Genomic DNA, 19066 nt, shown 5'->3' on the forward strand with positions numbered 1-19066 from the left:
TGCCAACTTTCTGAGCTGTGGGCATCTCAGAGTTGGAAGGTGCCTCCACAGTCCCCTGACCCGATCACTCCCTGCAGGAGTCACCTCCCCTGCATCCCCAACAAGTGGGAAGCGTCCACCTGGAGAGCGCCATTTTCCCAGGCAGCCCCATTCAAGGCTCTCCTTACCTGGAGCCCACAGTCTCCATCTCTGCAAACATCTCATCTTCTGCCCTTTGGGGCCAAATGAAGTAAGTCTAATCCTTCCCCTTGGAAGCATTTCAGATCTTTGGAGTCACAGGTCATGACTGATACCATGGTACAGTGAAAAAGAGTGCTGGGACTGAGGACTTGGGTTCAAATCCCACCCTTGACATTGTTTTACCCTGGGTAAATTCACTTTGCTGGGCCATTAGTTCCTCATCTGTAAAATCTAGGGGTTGAACTGAATGACCTCAGAGTTCCCTTCCAGCTCTAAATGTGTGGTTAAATGCTACCAGGTCCCCACCAGTCCTCATAGAACAGAGTTTCTAGTCCCCTCGCCATGCTGGTTTTCTGCCCAGTCTGGACAGTCTTCACCCTCTTCCTAAAATAGTGCTCATCATCCTTCTGTGGTCTGGCCAGAGCAGAGGCCAGGGGGACTCTCTTCTCCCTCCCGCTAGACACCGTGTTCCTATTAATGCAAGCTAAGTCCCAATTAGTTTGTCTGGTTTGGTTTGGTTTTGGTTTTGGCTGCTGTGTTATACTGTTAACTCACAGTGAGCTGGTGGTCCACTAAGCCCCCTGCTCACCCTCTTTTACCCAAGGTGTTTTCTCATCTAACCACATTACCACCCCCATGTTTTTTAACCCAAGAATAATTTCTTTGTTGAGGCTCAGTAATGGGGACAACACTCTCTGTGTCTTGTCTCGTTCATGGTTCCCTCCTAACGATCCAGTGAGAGTGATTCTCCATCTGGGCCTCCTTATCCCCTCGGCCCTGCCCCAAAGGGCTTCTTTTGTTTGCCCTCACGGTCACATGTGCTCTGGAATCTCTCAGCAATGCTTTCGATATCTTTGCTCTTCTGGGGACCTCTGAGATTCTCCCAGAGGTCTTCAGGAGGCCCCTCCTTCTGCTGGTGGTGCCATCTAGAACTGTTACTTCACACATCGTGCACCTACATAGACTCATAAAATCTCATGACTGTATGGGAGGAAGATGATTCCTCCCAGTTCAGCCTTTTCATGTCACAGATGGAGAAACTAAAGCCCACTGCAAAGAAAGGATTTCAATCAAGTAACTCATCTTTGTTGTTGTTCGGTCATTTCCAGTCATGTCCAACTCTTTGTGACACCATTTGGGGTCTTCTTGGGAGAGAAACTGAGGCTACCAGGGCTAAGTGACTTGCCCAGGGTCACACAGCTACGGGCCAGATCTGAGCCCAGGAGATGAATCTTCGACTCGGGGCCCAGCATTCCACCCACTGCAGCACCTAGCTGCCCTCCTTCTCTGATGGATGTGCCAGTACCAGTCATCCATTCCTCACAGGGTTGTGAGATTATCCTTGTGAAAGCAGTAAGGAGTGTCTGAGAAACGTATTGAAGGAGCTATTCGGAGCCCAGCTGCTGGAGGCTTGAGGTAGCTGGAATCGGTTTGCAGCACTTAGCTTTGAAGAGAATCAAAGGACGGAAGAGCTGAGATCCGGCAGTTCATCCCAAAGCCACACTCCCAGGACGGATCTGGCAAGAGGAGATGTGGTTCTAGTCCCTCCTGTCACACACTGCCTGTGTGACCCTGGACAAATCATTTAACCTCTCAGTGCCCCAGTCCCCCCTTCAAGACTCTTAAGTTACAGAGAGATTGCTGACCATCAGCACCATCCATGACTCCTCCAAAGCCACCCAGGCCAGCAGTCAGTAAACACTATTTAAATGTGCCTAAGCCCTGGGGATGCAAAGAGTCAAAAGACAGTGCCTGCCCTCAAGGAGCTTACAGTGTGACTGTGAGGGTTCTGGGCCTTCACGGTGAGCCTGAGGTCCTCTGGGATTCTCATCAGCAAAGAAATACTCAATGGGCTCTCCTAGGCTCCATGGTCTGAGGCATAAAAGAGGTCGGCCTCCTTCAGCTTCAGCGCTTTGGAAATGCTTCAGTGTTTTGGAAAGATTGATATAAAACAAGGAACCAAAAGGCCCATCTATCACATTCCTGCAATCAAGGAGGAAAAGGAAGTCAGGTGTGGGAGCAAGGGGCAGCAGCTGCTGCCATCAGCCTAGGGTGGGCACCAGCCTCTCCTACTCCGAGGCTTCCTGTAAGCAGCAGATGAAGGGGGGGGTGCCAAGACCTTGGGGCTGCTGCTCCTAACTTAGCCTTGACTCTAAGTAGAATCAAAGGCAGATGGAGCCTCTTCTGGCCTAGCCATATGCCTCCAGGGTGTTACCTAGACAGCTTGGCTTGCACTTCTGTGTTTATGTTCTCCTTTGCTTGTGCGTTCGCCTGAGGACATCTTGTGTGATGGGCCATGGCGGGAGAGCCTAGAAGTCATAGGACCCACATCTGGAGCTAGAAGGACCTCAGAGACCCCTTTCACTTTGCAGAGGCCCAGAGAGATTGAGCCTGGGCCACAGAAACTACAGAAGGACTGGAAAATGATAGATCTGAGTCCCAAAGTTAGTGACAGCTTCCTTAGGCCCAGGAGACCTAAGAAGGTCAAATGGAATGATTGTAAAGTGCTTAGCACAGGGACTGGCAGTTATGATTGGCAGTTATAATTATCATTGAGGAGGAAGAGGAGGAGGGGGTCCAATTGTCAAAAATCTGTGATCTCAGTGAATAATGCTAGCATTTATATCAATGCTTACATGTGTGCAAAGTGCTTTATAAATATTAATTATTTGATCCTTATTTTAACCCTTTGAGGAAGTTGGTATTATCATCATCTCTGTTTACAGTTGAGGAAACTGAGGCAGACAGAGGTTAGGCAACTTTCCCAGGGTCACACAGCTAGCCATTTTCTAAGCTTGGATTTGAGCTCAGGTCTTTCAGATTCCAGGCCCAGTACTCTATCCACTGGCCTATCTATAACCCATAATTAAATGCATAAACTATATTAAATATATAAACCTATCATTAAGTCTTAGAGAATTAGGTGTGACTCAGAGATGGCCAAGTCACTTAGCAATAATCACACAATTGGTGTCAGGCAAGATCTTAACTCAAGTAGCCCTGACCCCAAGTACAGCACTCTGTCCCCCAAGCCACACTCCCTCCACAAATTAGATTAACTATCCCTTAGGTAGCAAATGGAATTGTCTAAAGCCCTCCATCCCACCTGTCATCGGATCCATCGGAGCCTGAATGGTGGTCTTCTTATCCTCCAGTTCCTTAGCGTGAGTGAAACTAGCCAGGCCCACGCAAAAGCCCCCGGGTGACCCAGGGCTGGGCTCGTGCCCACAGAAGCTTGTTACTCAAAGGACCATTTAAAACAGGCAGCTATTTCCTGGGACCCTTTAGACACCTGGTTATGGCCACAGAATATCAGTCTTATGCAATGGGGCATGAGTCCTCTTAGTAAGAGAAGCAGTAAAAAAAAAATACCCCAGAATACCCTCAGTCTGACACTGGAGTCCTCTGGAGATTTCAGAGTTTTTTTTTGCCAGATCTGAGTCTGGTGCATTCTCAAGGTCACCCTAGCCCCTGATGCTTTGGGTAGCACTGGACTAAGAGCTGGGCAGGGACTAGGTGAGGCAACCAGAGAAATAGCAAGAGGTGGTGTAAATGCCCAGAGGTTTAAAAAAAAGACCTGTTATTCATTTGCAGACTGTATGGTGTAAGGGAAAGAATGCTGACTTTGGAGTCAGGATACCCAGGTCCTAATGTTGGTTCCACCACTTAACAGCTGTGTGACCTTGAGCAAATCAATTAGTTCCTTTAAGCCTCAATTTTCCCACCTGTAAACTGGGGATAAAGCTTGTATTGTGTACTTCACCAGATTGTGGTGAGAAAACCCCAGGTTTATATTAAACTGGTTCTTATGAACTTGGAGGGACCTGAGTTCAAATCCTGCTTACAGGCTCTGTGACCCTGGATATAAAAGAACACAAGATGGATGGAATGTTAAGATCTCGGAATGAATTTTAGCATACCCATCAATTATTTAAAGATATATGATTTTGATATAAGGTCCATCCATAGGCTTTTCCAGACTGCCTTAGAAAGGGGGCTAGGACCCAAAACAGGTTAAGAACCTTTGTTATGAACCTTAAGTACTAAGTGATTTCAAGGTGGGGAAGGGCAAGCGCGTCACTTTGGGCAGAACTCGGGAGAAAGCGGCCTTTGAGTTTTGCTTTTGACGTGAGCTGTGTTTTTCTGGACAAGTCCCTTAACTTAACCTCAGTTTACTCATCTGTGAAATGAGAATAATAAAACCTGCCATATCTGCCTCATGAGGAGGTTGTAAGGATCAGGTGAGGTAACACATAAAAATGAACATTTATAGAGCACCTTAAGGTTTGCAAGACATTATATATATAGATATATACACACATACATATATATTCAATCTTATTCTCTTAGCTTCTTATTTTCTCCATTTTATAGTAAGCAGGTCAACGAGGCATTTGTTAAGCACTTGCTGCATGCCAGACACTGTACTAAGTACTGAGAACACAAGCAAAGGCAAAAATCTGATCTAACAGGCATTTATTAGGTGCTTACTATATACCAGACACTATGCTATGCTAAGTTGTAGATATATAAGAAAGGCTGTCAAGGAGCTGATAGACTAATGGACAGAGCTCTAAGATGAGGAATCTGAGCCTCAGTGAGGTTTAATGCAGAACATTACAGGGAAAGAAGGCTAGAATTGGAGTCAGAGGACTTGAGTTCGAATGCTAGCTTTTCCACCTTGTGCGACCTAGGACAATTAATGTCTCTGGACCCTCATCTGTAAAATGACAAGGTTGGACTAGATGGTGTCTGAAGTCCCTCCAACTGTAAATCTGTGCTCCTATTATCTAGGGCCAGACAGCTCATAAGCAGGATTTGAACTCAGGTCTCCCTGACCACAAGTATGGCGCTCCAGCTAAACCAGCACCTGGCCAGAGTTCTCTGTTATCTGCAAGCTGCTGCATGCACGTCAGGTGTGATGGTTCTTTCACTAGGCATCATCTCTGTGGGGCTTTGCACCTTGAGCCTCCTTTGCTAAGCTGAGGGAACAGCCACAGGCCCCAAAGCCCATGGTCTGGGATGAGTCTGGGCCCTTGGGCTCAGCTGCTTTCTGAGGTCACTCTCTTTATTAGGAGAATAGCCTCGGGGAGAGGCTACTCTGGGACAGCAATGGCCCCCATAGCCATCCAGAGTTTTTCAGCATGCTTGCTGATGGCGAGTCTGTATTGGAGGGGATTGGAAGACCCTCCTAAGGGATAATCCTTTTCCCCAAATCTATGAAGGCTTTGAGGCAGACACTGGGTTTAGGTTTGTGATTTGTTTGTTTTTTTCCTTCTTCAAGGCTCAAGATGTCAGTGACTAAAAAATGCATTAACCTAGATGTCTGTTTGGAAGGTTGCTATAGAAACTAGCTGAAGCTCAAAGGGGTTGGGAAGAGGAAATAGGAGAAGCAGAGGGAGCTGGGGGAAACAGAGCTGAAGGGAATGGCGGTCAACCACAGGGCTGTCTCAGCATCACTGAAGTAAAACATTTTATAGCCCAGAGGAGACTCTTACTGCTGCTGGTTGGGAAGGAGAGATGGGAAGATTCCCAATCTTTGCTTTGCATCCCCTGGGTCTACCTCCAACTTTGTCAACAGGGGAATTGTCTATGTGAGCACCATTTATGGAGCAAGTATGGGCAAGGCGGTGTGCACAGAAGAAAGCCCTGAGCTGGGAGGCAGGAGCCCTGAGGCTCACTCTCATCTCTGTCCTTTAGGATGTGGGATTCTAGATTTAGAGCCAGCAGGCATTATGGAGAATATATGGCCCAACTCCCTTATTTTACAGATGAAGAAACGGATCCAAAGAAATAAAGTGATTTGTCCAAGGTTGCTTTTAAGGAAATTGAATTTTCTGGATTGGACTTGTAATTTCAGTGGCATAAGCAAACTTCTTCTACCCACTGAGATCAGTTCCTACTGGGCAGTTTACAACCTTAGAAAGCTGCCTGGGGGCGAGGAGAGGTGAGTGACCCACCCAGTATCACCAAGAGGGGACATCTTCCTGGCTCCAAGGCTAGCTTTTCACCCACTACCCCGAGCTGCCCTTTCTTTCACCCAAGAATATACAGGGAGTAAGAGGCTGAGCTGGGATTTGAATTCAAAGTCTGCCTGGCCCTCATGCCCACCTTCCCCCAAATCAAGGCTCACTCATCAGCTACCATGACTAAAGCATCTGGACCACAGGATGTCCTAGGGAACATATTCTCACTCACTCAATTTAATTAGTCACTTCTTCAGGCTCACTCTTGACTCTCCTCTAATGGTCACTAATCCCTTCTGTCATCCCCCAACACCGACTCTCTATCCTCTCTTTGTTTTGTGTATATTCCATCCTTAATTCTTGTCTCCTCCCCCCACAGCAAACAATGATAACCAGCATCAAAGGAACATTTTGTAGCTGCCTATGAAGCGTGTGTGTGAGAGAGAGAGAGAGAGACAGAGACAGAGAGAGGGGGAGAGAGAGAGAGACAGAGACAGAGAGAGGGAGAGAGGGGGAGAGAGACAGAGAGAGAGGGAGAGGGAGAGAGAGAGAGAGACAGAGACAGAGAGAGAGAGAGAGAGAGACAGAGAGAGAGAGAGAGACAGAGAGAGAGAGAGACAGAGAGACAGAGAGAGACAGAGACAGAGAGAGACAGAGACAGAGAGGGAGAGAGGGGGAGAGAGAGAGACAGAGACAGAGACAGAGAGAGACAGAGACAGAGAGAGAGAGAGACAGAGAGGGAGAGAGGGGGAGAGAGAGAGAGAAAGGGAGAGGGAGAGAGAGAACTTAATAGCATCTGAGCTGAGCTGAACATTAAAGGAAGATAGAAAATTTTACTATTTTATGTTTATAGTTATCAATATTATTTATAATAAAATTTTAGATCAGCTTATTGGTGTAAGGAATTCCCCATGTGGAAAGTGTCTTGACCAATGTAGATACTCTACTCTCCTACCATTTACAGCCTTAGAGAATTTTTTAGAGAGTTGCCTGGGACATTAAGAGGAGAAGTGACTTACCCAGGGTCACACAGCTGGCAACTGTCAAAGGTAGGACTTGGACCAGGTCTTCCTGGGTTAACTCTCTATACACTCAGCCACAGCTACTTTTAAAATAATCATTATGTTTGCATGGCTACTTATGGTTTGCAAAAGGTTAGATATTTGTATCTATCTAACATATACATATATAATGTTGTATCTAAAACTTATGTCACACAGTGCATATATGTATGACTATATACGTGATGTACCTGTTATATATGTTTATACCTATGTATAACATATATGTGTACATATCTATTACATATGTGTGTTTGCATACATATATATCTATACCCATTTTCACAACAATCCTTGAGGTAGCTACTATCGATATTATGAGTCCCATTTCATAAACAGAGACACTGTGGCTCAGAGCATTCAAGACACTTACCCAGGGTCATGCAGCTGGTAAGTGTTGGATGTGAGATTGGAACCCAGGTCTCCCTGGCCCTTAGCCCATCATTTATATGTTATGCCGCTTGACCTCTCAGTCTGATTCTCTGACCCCGGAGTATATCTAACCCTGTGCTAGAAAGGGGGTGGGGCAAGGGGAGAAATACCAGAAAAGATGGCAGTGAAATGTCGTCCTGTCCCCAGGGAGCTTACAGGAGGAAATGAGAAGTACAGACATACCCTGTGAACACTTAAAGGGCACAACCAGTCGGTATTTGACCAAGCACAGTACTGTGTGCTATTCAGGAGTCTGAGAAGGGAGAGGTCAGTGTGGGCAGATGTAGTCTGGGAAGACTTCCTGGAGAAGGTCCGGCTTCAAACTGACCTTAAAGGGTGAGTCCTCCTTAGCTGCACACGGAGGAGTGGGTTGCCATTCTTGGTGAGGTTTGGAAAGCCAGTTGTTGGTGAGCCTGTGAAAGAAAGGTGGGAAGATCAAGCATCTCAAGTTCTAGTCTGTTATGCCAGTTGCTGCCTGTGATGTCTTGTGTAAACCACGCTTACCAGTCTCCGTTTTGGAATCCATGCAGTGAAGGGTTGGGCTGAGTGATCCTGGAGGTCCCTTCCCGCACAGTCTATGAATCCATGATTCACCGGGACCTCTGAGAAGCAGCAGCAGCTGCTCAAAGCCTGTCCTGACCTCTTTGTCCCTAGCAGCATGGGCCAGGCCTGTTTCCTTATCAGAGCATCGCCATTTTGGAGACCTCAGAGGCCTATTTTACAGGTGAGGAAGCTGAGAGAAATAGAGAGATTGAGTGATTGCCCATGGCCACACAGCTAGCGAATGTCTGAGGTGGGATTTGAACCCAAATCTTCTTGACCGAAAGTTCATTGGCCCATCCGCTGTTCTACAGTGGCTCTGGGCTTGTAACGTGGTACGAGGAGGTGGGTCCTTAACAGTCTGTGGGGGCACATAGAGTGGTTTGGAGTCCTCAGGTACCTAGGACTAATGATGTCACCAATGGCCCCTCTAAGCCAAGGGTTGTTTTCCCTATAAGTGAGCATGCCTGAGAGTCTCTCAATACCAGCTCCCAGGAAGCCAGCCTTGCTTTGGGCTGGGAGCCTCTGGATGCCTCAGAATCTAATCTTATTACATCCATCTCTGGATGGAGACCAGATGGCCACCCCTTCATCATCGCAGAAATAGTCAGGCCCTGTGGCAGGGGTGTGGGTGGATCAATGGGACCCTGTCATCTGAAAGGGCAGGGCCCTGTGTGCCCCGCTGGAGCTGCTCAGGCCCTCCCCTCAGCCACACCCATTGCCCACCCCAGGAACAGAGAGCTCGTGTCCTCAACTTCTGTGGGTCCTTGTCCCCTGTTCTCATGAAAGTGTGGCCAGGCCGGGAAGATGAGAGGTCACGAGAGAGAATTTGCCTCCCTGAGACATCAACAATCTTCCAAAGAGCCTTTAAAAATCTAATAAATCAGGAAACAATAATAACACACTAGGGGAAAAAAAGGCGTATTATGGCCATGAAACATCATGAATAGAAACATCAGAGACAAAGGGAGAATTCTCCCAAGACAACAAAGTGGCGAACAAACACATTGCAAGAATTAAAGGAAGGAACTGACAAAAATAAAGCTGGGAGGAGAAAGAAGGAGCCAGACCTGCGGTGGGGTCAGAGAGGGAGGGACAGCGAGCTGGGAGTCCAGTCAGAGACCCTGAATTTAAATCGTGGCTCTAGGGGACCTTGGGGCTTAGCCTCTCTGGGCCTCAGCTCCCTCTTGTGTGAAATGCTGATTATAGGATGAGATGATGGTGAAAGGCTGCAGCTTAGAAAACAGAGCTATCCCCCATCGCCAAATAAAATTAGGGGCGCATGTTTGCTGGTGGGACACAGCCCATTTCTGAGCCCTCCTTCCCCCTTCTAGTCTGGGAATGGCTAAATGTAGTACATGAGTGCAGTGGAATCTTACTGTGCTATAAAAAAATGGCACCTAAGATGGAGACAGAGAAGTATAAGAAGATCTGTATGAACTGATGCAGATTGAAGGGAGGAGAGCCAAGGAAACAACATAAATAACGACTAAGATAGAATGTAAATGGAAAGAACCATCCCCCAAAAAAAACCAAAAGCAAATGTTGCAAAATAACAAGGAACAAACCTGGCCCCAGGAGAGATGAGGAGATAACCGCCCCCCCAACCCACTTTTTTCCAGAGGTGAGAGGTACACTGCAGACCTCTGCAACACATTCATCAGTTTTAGCGATGTTTTTTCCTCTCCTTTTGTTGCCTTTGATAATAATAATAGCTAGCATTTATAGAGCGCTTTAAGGTTTGTAAAACACTTTATATACTTGTCTCATTTGATGGTCACAACAACCTTGTACTATAGGTGACATTATTCTCCCCATTTTACAGATAAGGAAAGGTGACCTTGGGGCTTAACCTCCCTAGATGTGGAGTAATGATGAAATGAGTTAAAATCTGACCATAGATTCTTGCTGGCTGTGTGACCTTGGGTACCAAAAGTGACCTTGGGCACCTTCCCCCCATGTGAAGTGGGGAGGGAATGGGGGGAGCATGGGGGTTGTCAAGTAGGAACCAGCTAATGCTTGATGAGGTTAGAGCCTTTCTTAAGACTGTACCCATGTCTAACTAGAGAGTTTGGTGTCACCAGGACTCTTGCAAATGATGGCCTTTCTTTATTTATGTATTATCTGAAGCAGAGTAAACTATAGACACTGGGACTCTAGGCTAACTGGCTCTGGTGTTTGTTGGGCACTGGGGAACTTGGAAGACTGTCATCAATTAGTTTCATTGCTTGACTTCAAATCTCCTATCTCCTTGCTTGCCGCATAGACAGCATCTTTTCCAGGGAAGCAGGAGGACATGAAGGAACTGAGACAGTCAGCATTTATTAAATACCTACTATGTGCGGGCACTGTAGCAAGCACTGAGTTAGGGCAGGACCAGGATCCCTCTGCCTCTGTCCCCATATCTCTATTTAACCTTTACTGGGAGCCAAGGGGATTTTTGCCAGAGTCTTCCAAGCTAGGGAAGGGAATGTGGGGAGGGGAAGGGGAGATTAATCAAATACTCAGCTTCTCTTTCTTGGCCCCAACTTCCCAGGTCACAAACTGTGGCATCTTAAGCATGCTTGCAGATTTCTTTGGGAAGTTTTCTAAACATTTGCTTTTCCCTCTCTGGCCTCCCCTTCACTCCCCCTCTCTTTAGGTCCCCCCTTGCTCCACTCTTGTGAAATTCTCACTGGGCTGGACTTCTGGAGCTAATCCAGCTGTGGAACCAAGGATGTGACCTTGGCTGCAGATTCCTGGACCCACTGTTCTATTTCTCTGTTGGTCAATGGAAGGAGTATCAGCCCAGATACCCCACCCTTTCCCGTCACACCAGGAAGGCAGCAGAGACTAATGAGGACCTCAGCTGGGACCTTACAGGTTTTGAGTATTGAGATCTTGCCTTTCACTAGAGGGGAAAGGAGTCCTCCGATCTTGCACCCCCATCCCCTTTTTTAGTGTTCTCTCTCCCTCCTCAAATTATCTTAGTTTTATCTATTCATGTTGTATTCCCTGGTGGAATGTAAGCTCCTTGAGGGCAGGGGTTGTTTTTTTGTCTTTGTATGTTCTTCCCCCAGCATAGTACACAGCCCACAGAAGGGTCTTAGTAAACATAATAAATAATAATGCATAATATAATAAATTATAAAGTTTAAAAACACATGTTGATTTTAATGGAACATTGCCCTCACATTCAGTGTGAATTCTGGGATGGCTTTCAGCCCCAGGAAAGTGAACTGGTGCCCAAGGACCCTGAGAGGAACTTGCCCAGATGGCCCCATCCCATGTAAGCGGGAGGAGGAGGGGAACCCTAGACACTCAGCCTGGTGGCCTCTCAGCGAATGTTCAGCAAGGTGCACAGTGCTTGGTGTTTGGGGGTGGAGAAGAGTATTAAGTTGTACAAGATGAATCTTACAGAGCTGGCCCCAGATGCAAGGACCTCCGTGGTAAGGCTGTGGATGTTCAGGGTGTGATCTGGGCCACGTGGGAAGGTGAGACAGGGAGAGGGCATGGGAGCTTCGTGGGGGAGGTGGCTCAGGATTGTCAGTGGTTCTGAGTACGGTCCGATGGAGAGAACATTGGATTGGGAGTCAGAGAACCTGGGCTCCGTCCCAAGCTTCATGTTGCTTTACCTCATTTGTAAAGTGGAGATGACGGTGCTATTCAGCGCATGGAGCTCTTGAGGGAAAAGGACTGTGACCTGGGAAGTTGGAGCCAAGAAACAGAAGCTCAAAATTTCATCACTCTTCCCCTCCCTTCTCCTCGTTTCCTGCCCAGCTTGGAAGACCCTTTGGCCAGAATCTCCTTGGCTCCCAGTAGTGTCTAAACAGAGATATGGGGACAAAGCCAGAGAGACCTTGGTCCTGCCCTGACCCAATGCTTAGTATAGTGTCCAGCACACAGCAGGCACTCAATAAATGCTAGCTGACTGACTTGTAAACCTTAGAGCACCCTAGAAAGGGGTCAGTATCATTTTGAAGGAGGGCTAGGCTTTTTGTATGTGGAGATGAGCACATTGGGGTCAGGAGAGGGGATTATTTCGAGGAAAGGCTGTGGGATACAGGCAGTCAGTCAATAAGCATTTATTCATTTAACGTATAACAAAAGTATGTTTTGCTTCTTTTGGGATTAACAGAGGTATTCTTCCGTGACACCGACTGTCATTATGTATATTACTCAGAAACAGGTCAGTCATAGCGGAAGCAAAAAAATGAGACTGTAACTGTAAGCAGTGGATGGCTTGTCCTTTTCATGGAGGTGGATGACAAGACAGAGGCTCCAATTCAGATCAAGTTACCTAATTGAAGAAGTGAAATTCAAATGGAAACTAATAAGGACATCTAAAAAGTGCAGAACCCAATGCCGTATTCTGTTAGGGGAGGCATTTCACAGTTAGAAATCAAATCTACAGAGCTAATACTGGATAAGAAAGTTTCTCTGTAGATGATAGTAGAATAAGTGGGTTTTGCCCAAGAAGGAGAAAAAGGAAAAATACTAGCATTTTCTTGCCTCTTATGTGCAAAAAATCCATCTGGTATTTGGGGGGAAATGGATCAGGCGCTGTGCTGAGCACTCGGATCCAAAATGTATCACACTCTGCTAGGGCTGGGGATACGGACTGACCCACGAGGGACCCTACCTTTGGGGACCTGACATTCTGGGGTGCCATCAGGAGCTTGTCCAGTATGGCTGTAGTCAGAATTTGGGGGGAGCCATGTAAAGGGAGCTTGCAGAGATGGCTGCCCTTGACCTCCAGGCAGGCTCTGGATTCTCCATTGGGCTCCCAGGTTCCATTAAAAGCAGGCTGGTTCTGAAGAACCATTTTGAACAACCTGGGAAGGAGTCAAAACCATTAGGAAGGGAAAGTATCCACACTCCGTGTGGGAATGTAGTGTGCTTGACAAAGTCATTGGCCTGTGGGACCCACAGGGCTGGGGAAAGCTACTTGCTGCCTTATTCAGGTGTTCAGCCCCTGGGATATCAGGTCACAAGGATGAGTGCCCACAAACCAAGTGCTCTTTCTTGTTGGATATGGACCAACAGGGCAGCATCCTTCTCTGGATGGGGCTCATGTCTCTCCCCTCCCCTCCCTTCTACCTGCCCATACCACCTAGGTGACACACAGCAGGGGTAACACCCATTTTATTTCACTTGGCCCTCTAGGCTTGCACACTCTGCAGTCATCATGTCTCAGCTGGGTTTCTGGCCCAGAGGCCATCAGACTGTCAGATCAAGAAGGGGCCCCAGGACCCTCTGAGGAGCTGATTCTTCTCCCTCTGCCCCTGCAGGGTGGTCCCTGGCTCTGACCTGCTGCTTCTCTTCTCTTTTCAGCCGAGGATGGGGCCTGTGCCTGGATGACCCGCCTGCTAACGATGTGATTGACTTCCCCATCGTCCCACCAGGCGTTCTTTATGATGTGAGCCACCAATGCCGCCTCCAGTATGGAGCCTATTCCACCTTCTGTGATGACATGGATGTAAGTCGGACTGACCCTCAGGAAGCTGTCAGTCAGCAGGGAGTCAGGGGTACTGGGGCTCTGAAAGCTGCTGGGCACAGAGGAGGAGGGGACCTGAAGGGGCAAGAGAAGGACTGTGAGCGTCCTTGAAATGGGCAGATCTAAATCTATTTCTGATCTAGACTTTTATCTAGAACCTGGATTCTTTACCTGGGGTCCATGGACCCTGTTTTCAGGGAATCTGATCTTAGGAAAAAAAAATAATACATTTTTATTTTCACTAACTTGTTATTGAAATTTCCTTCATTTCTTTAAAAACATTATTCTGAGAAGGAATCCAAGATAGATTTAAATGCCTGTGCTTTAGGTTATAGCAGGTATTGTAAATTGCAGGAGGGCTGGTGATTTGGGGGGCTGGCCCAGAGCTAAGAATGTTTTCTATATTTTTAAGTAAAGTTTTATTGTATTTAAAAATGTAAAAGTAATTCTTAGCTCAGTAGATGATACAAAAACAAGCTGTAACCCAGTTTGTGATTCATTCCTGGAGTAAGTGGAGAGGAAATGGTGGGTTTGGGTAGGAAAACCTGTCCCCAGTGAGTCTCCCCCAAATGTCCTGATGTTAAATTATTCAACAGCTACCTTTGAGCAGGAAGGTCCCCACTGCCACCCATCCTGCAGGGAAATTAGGGGTGGGGGACAGAAAGGGAAAGGAGAAGAAGAATCATGGGGGGCTGGGGAGGGACTCAGATTTGGACTCCAAAGGCCAGGGTCAGAAGCCTGCTTTTTCTCTGTTTGCCATGATAGCTCCTCTCTAGGCCCATGACCCCCTACTAGTCATTTGCAGGTGCCTGATTGCTTCTCCTTTATGACCTTGAGTGAGTTCTTCCTCTCTTTTGGCTTCAGTTTCCTTCTCTGGGGAGTGAAGGGGTCAGATGCAGTGATCTCTAGGGCTGGATTTGGTGCTCTCTAAGGGCCCTATCGGCTCTAAAATCCTATGATTCATTTCTATTCATGATCACCTACTATGTGTTCAACTCTCTGCTCAGCTCTCCTACAGGAGAAACCATAGAAGGAGACTCAGCCCCTTTCCTTTGGGAGCTCCTGGTCTAGATAGGGGGCAAGACTTACCAGATTTATCAACAACCTTTATTAAGGACCTACTGTGTTCCAGGCAGTGGGCTAGGTGCCATAAATACAAAGACAAAAAAAAAGACTTCCTGATTTTAAGGAGCTCCTGGTCTACTAACCAGCATGCCAAATGACAACTACCACAGGTGGTCACATATACCTGAAGAACTAAATGGTGAGCTGGAGACTACAAGCACAGGCATTGAAAGGAGAGAGGGAGGCCAGGGAGGGTTGAAATGGGCAGGGGAGACTTTCTGGAGAAGAAGAACCTTGAAGAATGGGACGGTAGGAGACAGGAAGAAGGAGAGTGGTCCAGTAATAGCCTGGCCACTCAGGGACCTGGCACCTTGAGCTGCTTCCTACCCCGGGCTTGTTCTCCACAGAATGTCTGCAATACCCTGTGGTGTTCTGTGGGGACCACCTGTCACTCCAAGTTGGACGCTGCTGTGGACGGCACCCGATGTGGTGAGAATAAGGTGGGAGCACAAGGGCAGGTGTGGGCATTGGTGGGAGGGGAGGCAGGGAGATGCCAGCATGGAGTGAGTAAGAGGGAGGACCTCGGGCTAGGGTCTCCTGGCCTTGTGTCTAGAATGCAGAGGATCTTCCCCCAATTGGCTCCAAGAAGTAAAGTGTCCATAGCTTCAGGTCATTGACACCATTCATGGAATCGGAGAGGAGGGTCCTCCGCCCTCCCCACTTCCCCTCTTTTAATCTAGGGTAGAGGCCTATGACCCTTGAGGCAAGTTGCTTTGTCCTTTCACCCTGAAACATCATGGGGCAAAGTAGAAAATAAACCAAAGAGAAGTTGGCCCAAAGCTACCTTGGATCACCCCAGGTCAGCTTGATGCCCTTGGGTATTACCTCACCATGGAAGGGCCTGTGCATGACCATAGCCATGCCAGGGAGCTGGATTCAGACACACTGAATCTGATCCCCCAAAGTCTCCTCAACTGACTCTTCAGTGAAGGACATTTTTACACTGGGGTTAGTAAATGCCAGATGACATTCCTCCTTTTAGAAGAGAAGGGTAGGATTTGGAGAGTATTATGGGGCTGAAAATATTATGGAGCTGAAAAAAAAAAAGTTGAATTCTTCCCCACAGCCTTTAGTCACACACAACCTCTGGTTCAAGCCAGCCCTTGCTTCTGAGTACCCCGATCCTGGACCTGATCTCAGCATGGTTGAAAAGACTCAAAGAATTCACATGAATGTGTTAATGAGGGATAAAGGCATAATGCGTGCCTTAATCCAAAGGAGTAACTAATGACAAGGTTCTTGGTACCAAGACAGACTTGTGTAGGAGGTTTAGCAATAAATGCCTATTTCCCCTTCCTCTGATAGAAACTTCTCTTGTAACAAATACTTAAACAAAACAGAATGTCACGCAGACCGTGTCTGAAAGATTAGGCCTCATCCTTCACCTCTTAGCCACGGGGCCATCTTGTACCTTCTCTGCCAAGTGAAAGAAGGCATCATGGATGGCAATGGAGCGATCTTGTTACGTTGTGGAAATCGTTCTTCTCTGCCCCTTCATTTTCCCAACGCTGGCCCCGTTCTTAGTTAATTCCTTGCCTGAGAAAAAACAAGTGACTACTAATGAGGCCACGCTTGCCTTCTCCCTGGGATGTTCTCACGGGAGATGTGGATGTTCTAGCTCCTCTCTGCTCACAAATACCCATTCTCTCTGTGTTTATCCTCAGTGCAATGATTCACATATTAATGTGTGAATGTCTACTCTACAGTGTGTGTGGCGGGGGGGGGGGGGGTTGGACTTCCTGATTCCCCTTTCACATAGCAGACACCCACCTACCTATTCTGCCAATGCATAGGGTTGGCTCTGTCTACCACCACTGCCCTGTCTCTGTCTCATAACCAGCGTGACCCCTCAGTGTCACCAACTTCTCTGACCCCACCCCCATCTACCCATTTAACACCTTCAGCTGGTTTTTTTCCTTCAGGGTTGACTGGGTTCCACATAGGAGTTCAGCCCCCTGCTCCTTGTTCTCAGGGCGTCTCCAGACCACATAGCTTGAAAGAGACACTACCCTGCAATGGGGCCATCCGCCATAGTTCCCCATTATCCCCACACTCACTCGGGGAAGCTAGACAGCCACTTCAGATGTGCTTACCCAGTCCCCCCAAGCCCACCCCTATCATCCTTCCAGACAGTGTTGACAGCCTTTCAAAGATACCACGTATGCCCAGCACCCACCTTCCGGCTGGGAGTTTGAGATACAATTATATACATCAAACCCACCCCTTGTCAGCACTGAACTCCCAAGGCAATCAGTAGACCACATGGTAATGAGAGAAACTCCCATCTGAGGTCATGTGTTTGGGGCTTTCAGGGTCTGATGATCTCTGACCCAGGCATGCCCAAGAGAAGAGGGAGGAGTCAGAAGGGCTAGTTAAGGATGGAAGTGCCTCTGTCCTTGTCATCATTGAACAATAGGCTTAAGTCTTGAAGGTCAACTTCAAGGTCATCTTGTGAAACTCACCTATTTTATGGATGAGGAAACTGCAGCCCAGAGGGATTAAGTGACTTAGTGCCCCCAGATGCACGTAGGTAGGAAGTGCAGACCCAAGATTCAAACCGAGTTCTGCTTGACTCCAAATACCACACTGCCTCCTGTTACCCAGCCTTGGTATTCTGTGCCCAAGACCTCAGGCTGCCAGCAGCAGGTCCCATCCCACAAGACACGTAGGAGACCATGTCCCCGACACATAGGGAAAACTACTCAGGTGACCAGGTCCTCTTGAGCCTCACTATTGGCTGCAGGGGCCTCCCCTGAGTCTCCTACCCAGAGGTCAGGAACCAGCAGGATCTTAGCTGATCAGAGCAGGAAGGGGATCTGGCCTAAACTCTTCATTTTTCAGATAAAACAACCTAGGCCCACCAACAGAAGTGACTTGACTTGATTGTGGTAGAGTTGGGACCAGGGCTATACCTAGGGTGGGGCAATTGAGCCTTTGTCCCAGATTGCCAAAATTTTAAGACTACTGACAGCAGTGGTATTATGGTAGGTAGAAACACCTGACTTTAGAAAATAGTCAGCAAGAACATTTAATTAAAATAGGAAATTATCAGATGGTAAGCTTCTTTCCCCACCTGGCTGTACCCCTAAGTGAAACTCTGTCCTGTGCTTTCTCCCTTAATGTGGTGTCCATAGCCCTTCTGTCTTTGGGTTCCAGGGTCTCTGTATTCCCCAAGGAGCACCAGAGAGGATATTTATATCACCAGCTATGAGATTTTTACATGAAATTTCCCAACATTCCCTCCACCCCCAAATGAATTCTGCATTGGCCTAATCAAGATGCATTTATTGGATCTTGACCCAAGGGACAGAATTGCTCTTACCTTACCTTTTTTCTTTTCTTTAAAAAAAAACTGTAACTTTCTATTTACTCCCCAACCCCAATAGAACCCTCTCTTATAACAGTTAAGTATAGTTTAAGTAAGCATTTGACAACATATGTCCCATTCTGCCCCCTAGGCCACCACCTCTCTAGCAAGAGGTGAGAAGGTATCAGAGTTCTGAAGGTTTCAATCTTGTTTTTCTTTACTTGATTTCCTGTAAATTGTTCTCCTGCGCCTGTTTACCCAAGCACTGGTCTTATCTTTAATCCCCAGCCTGAGAAAGATTGGGCCTGGCCAGTTGGGTGTTAAACCGATCCCTGTTTCTTCCCCTCTTGGATGACTTCCCTGGAGATGCCACCACCCCAACTCCTCATGCTCATGTGTGCCCTTTCTCTGTGTGCCTCTTGGCAGTGGTGTTTCAACGGGGAGTGTGTGTCTGTGGGCTTCCGGCCCGATGCTGTGGATGGAGCCTGGGCTGGCTGGAGTTCCTGGTCCAGCTGCTCCCGAAGCTGTGGTGTGGGCGTGCAGAGTTCAGAGAGACAATGCAGCAACCCCACGTAAGAGCTAAGCTTTGCTTTGAGAGGTATGAGGGATGGAAGGAGGGAAGGCCTGCCATTCAGTCTTGGAGAGACTGAGAGTTCCATAATCACCGGTGTGGGGGGTCTCTCCATCAGGGCTGATTGCAGCAACCTCTTATTGTCTTCTCGACTTGGGTGCTTCTTGTCTGTGCCTATTCCATCTGGAAGGAATTTTAGAGACCATCTATTCCAATTCCCCCATTTTACAGATGAAGTCATCAAGACCCAATTTTTCCAAGGTCCCTCGGACAGTAAAGGAATGGGTTGGTCTAGACAATTCCTAGTATTCCTTCCAGCTGTAGATACCACAATCCTGAGAACTGTCTAGAGTTCCCTGGACCATCTCTCAGCCCTTTAGTGGGACAAACTTCTGGCCCACCCTTCCC

The 19066-nt window shown here is 47.5% G+C and overlaps 1 protein-coding gene across 1 annotated transcript in view; it reads left to right on the forward strand.

The window, feature by feature from the left end:
- ADAMTS7 (ADAM metallopeptidase with thrombospondin type 1 motif 7) overlaps window positions 1–19066 on the forward strand; it is a 163231-nt gene that overhangs the window by 73066 nt on the left and 71099 nt on the right. The window contains exons 9-11 of the mRNA XM_069071387.1: window positions 13493–13637; window positions 15128–15220; window positions 18514–18659. Of these exons, the coding sequence (XP_068927488.1) occupies window positions 13493–13637; window positions 15128–15220; window positions 18514–18659 (384 nt within the window). The remainder of the gene's footprint in view (window positions 1–13492; window positions 13638–15127; window positions 15221–18513; window positions 18660–19066) is intronic.

This window comes from Petaurus breviceps, unplaced genomic scaffold (assembly GCF_028583685.1).
Source record: "Petaurus breviceps papuanus isolate PSGF00001 unplaced genomic scaffold, PetGlider_PUasm1.0 90825, whole genome shotgun sequence".
Lineage (NCBI taxonomy): Eukaryota > Metazoa > Chordata > Mammalia > Diprotodontia > Petauridae > Petaurus > Petaurus breviceps.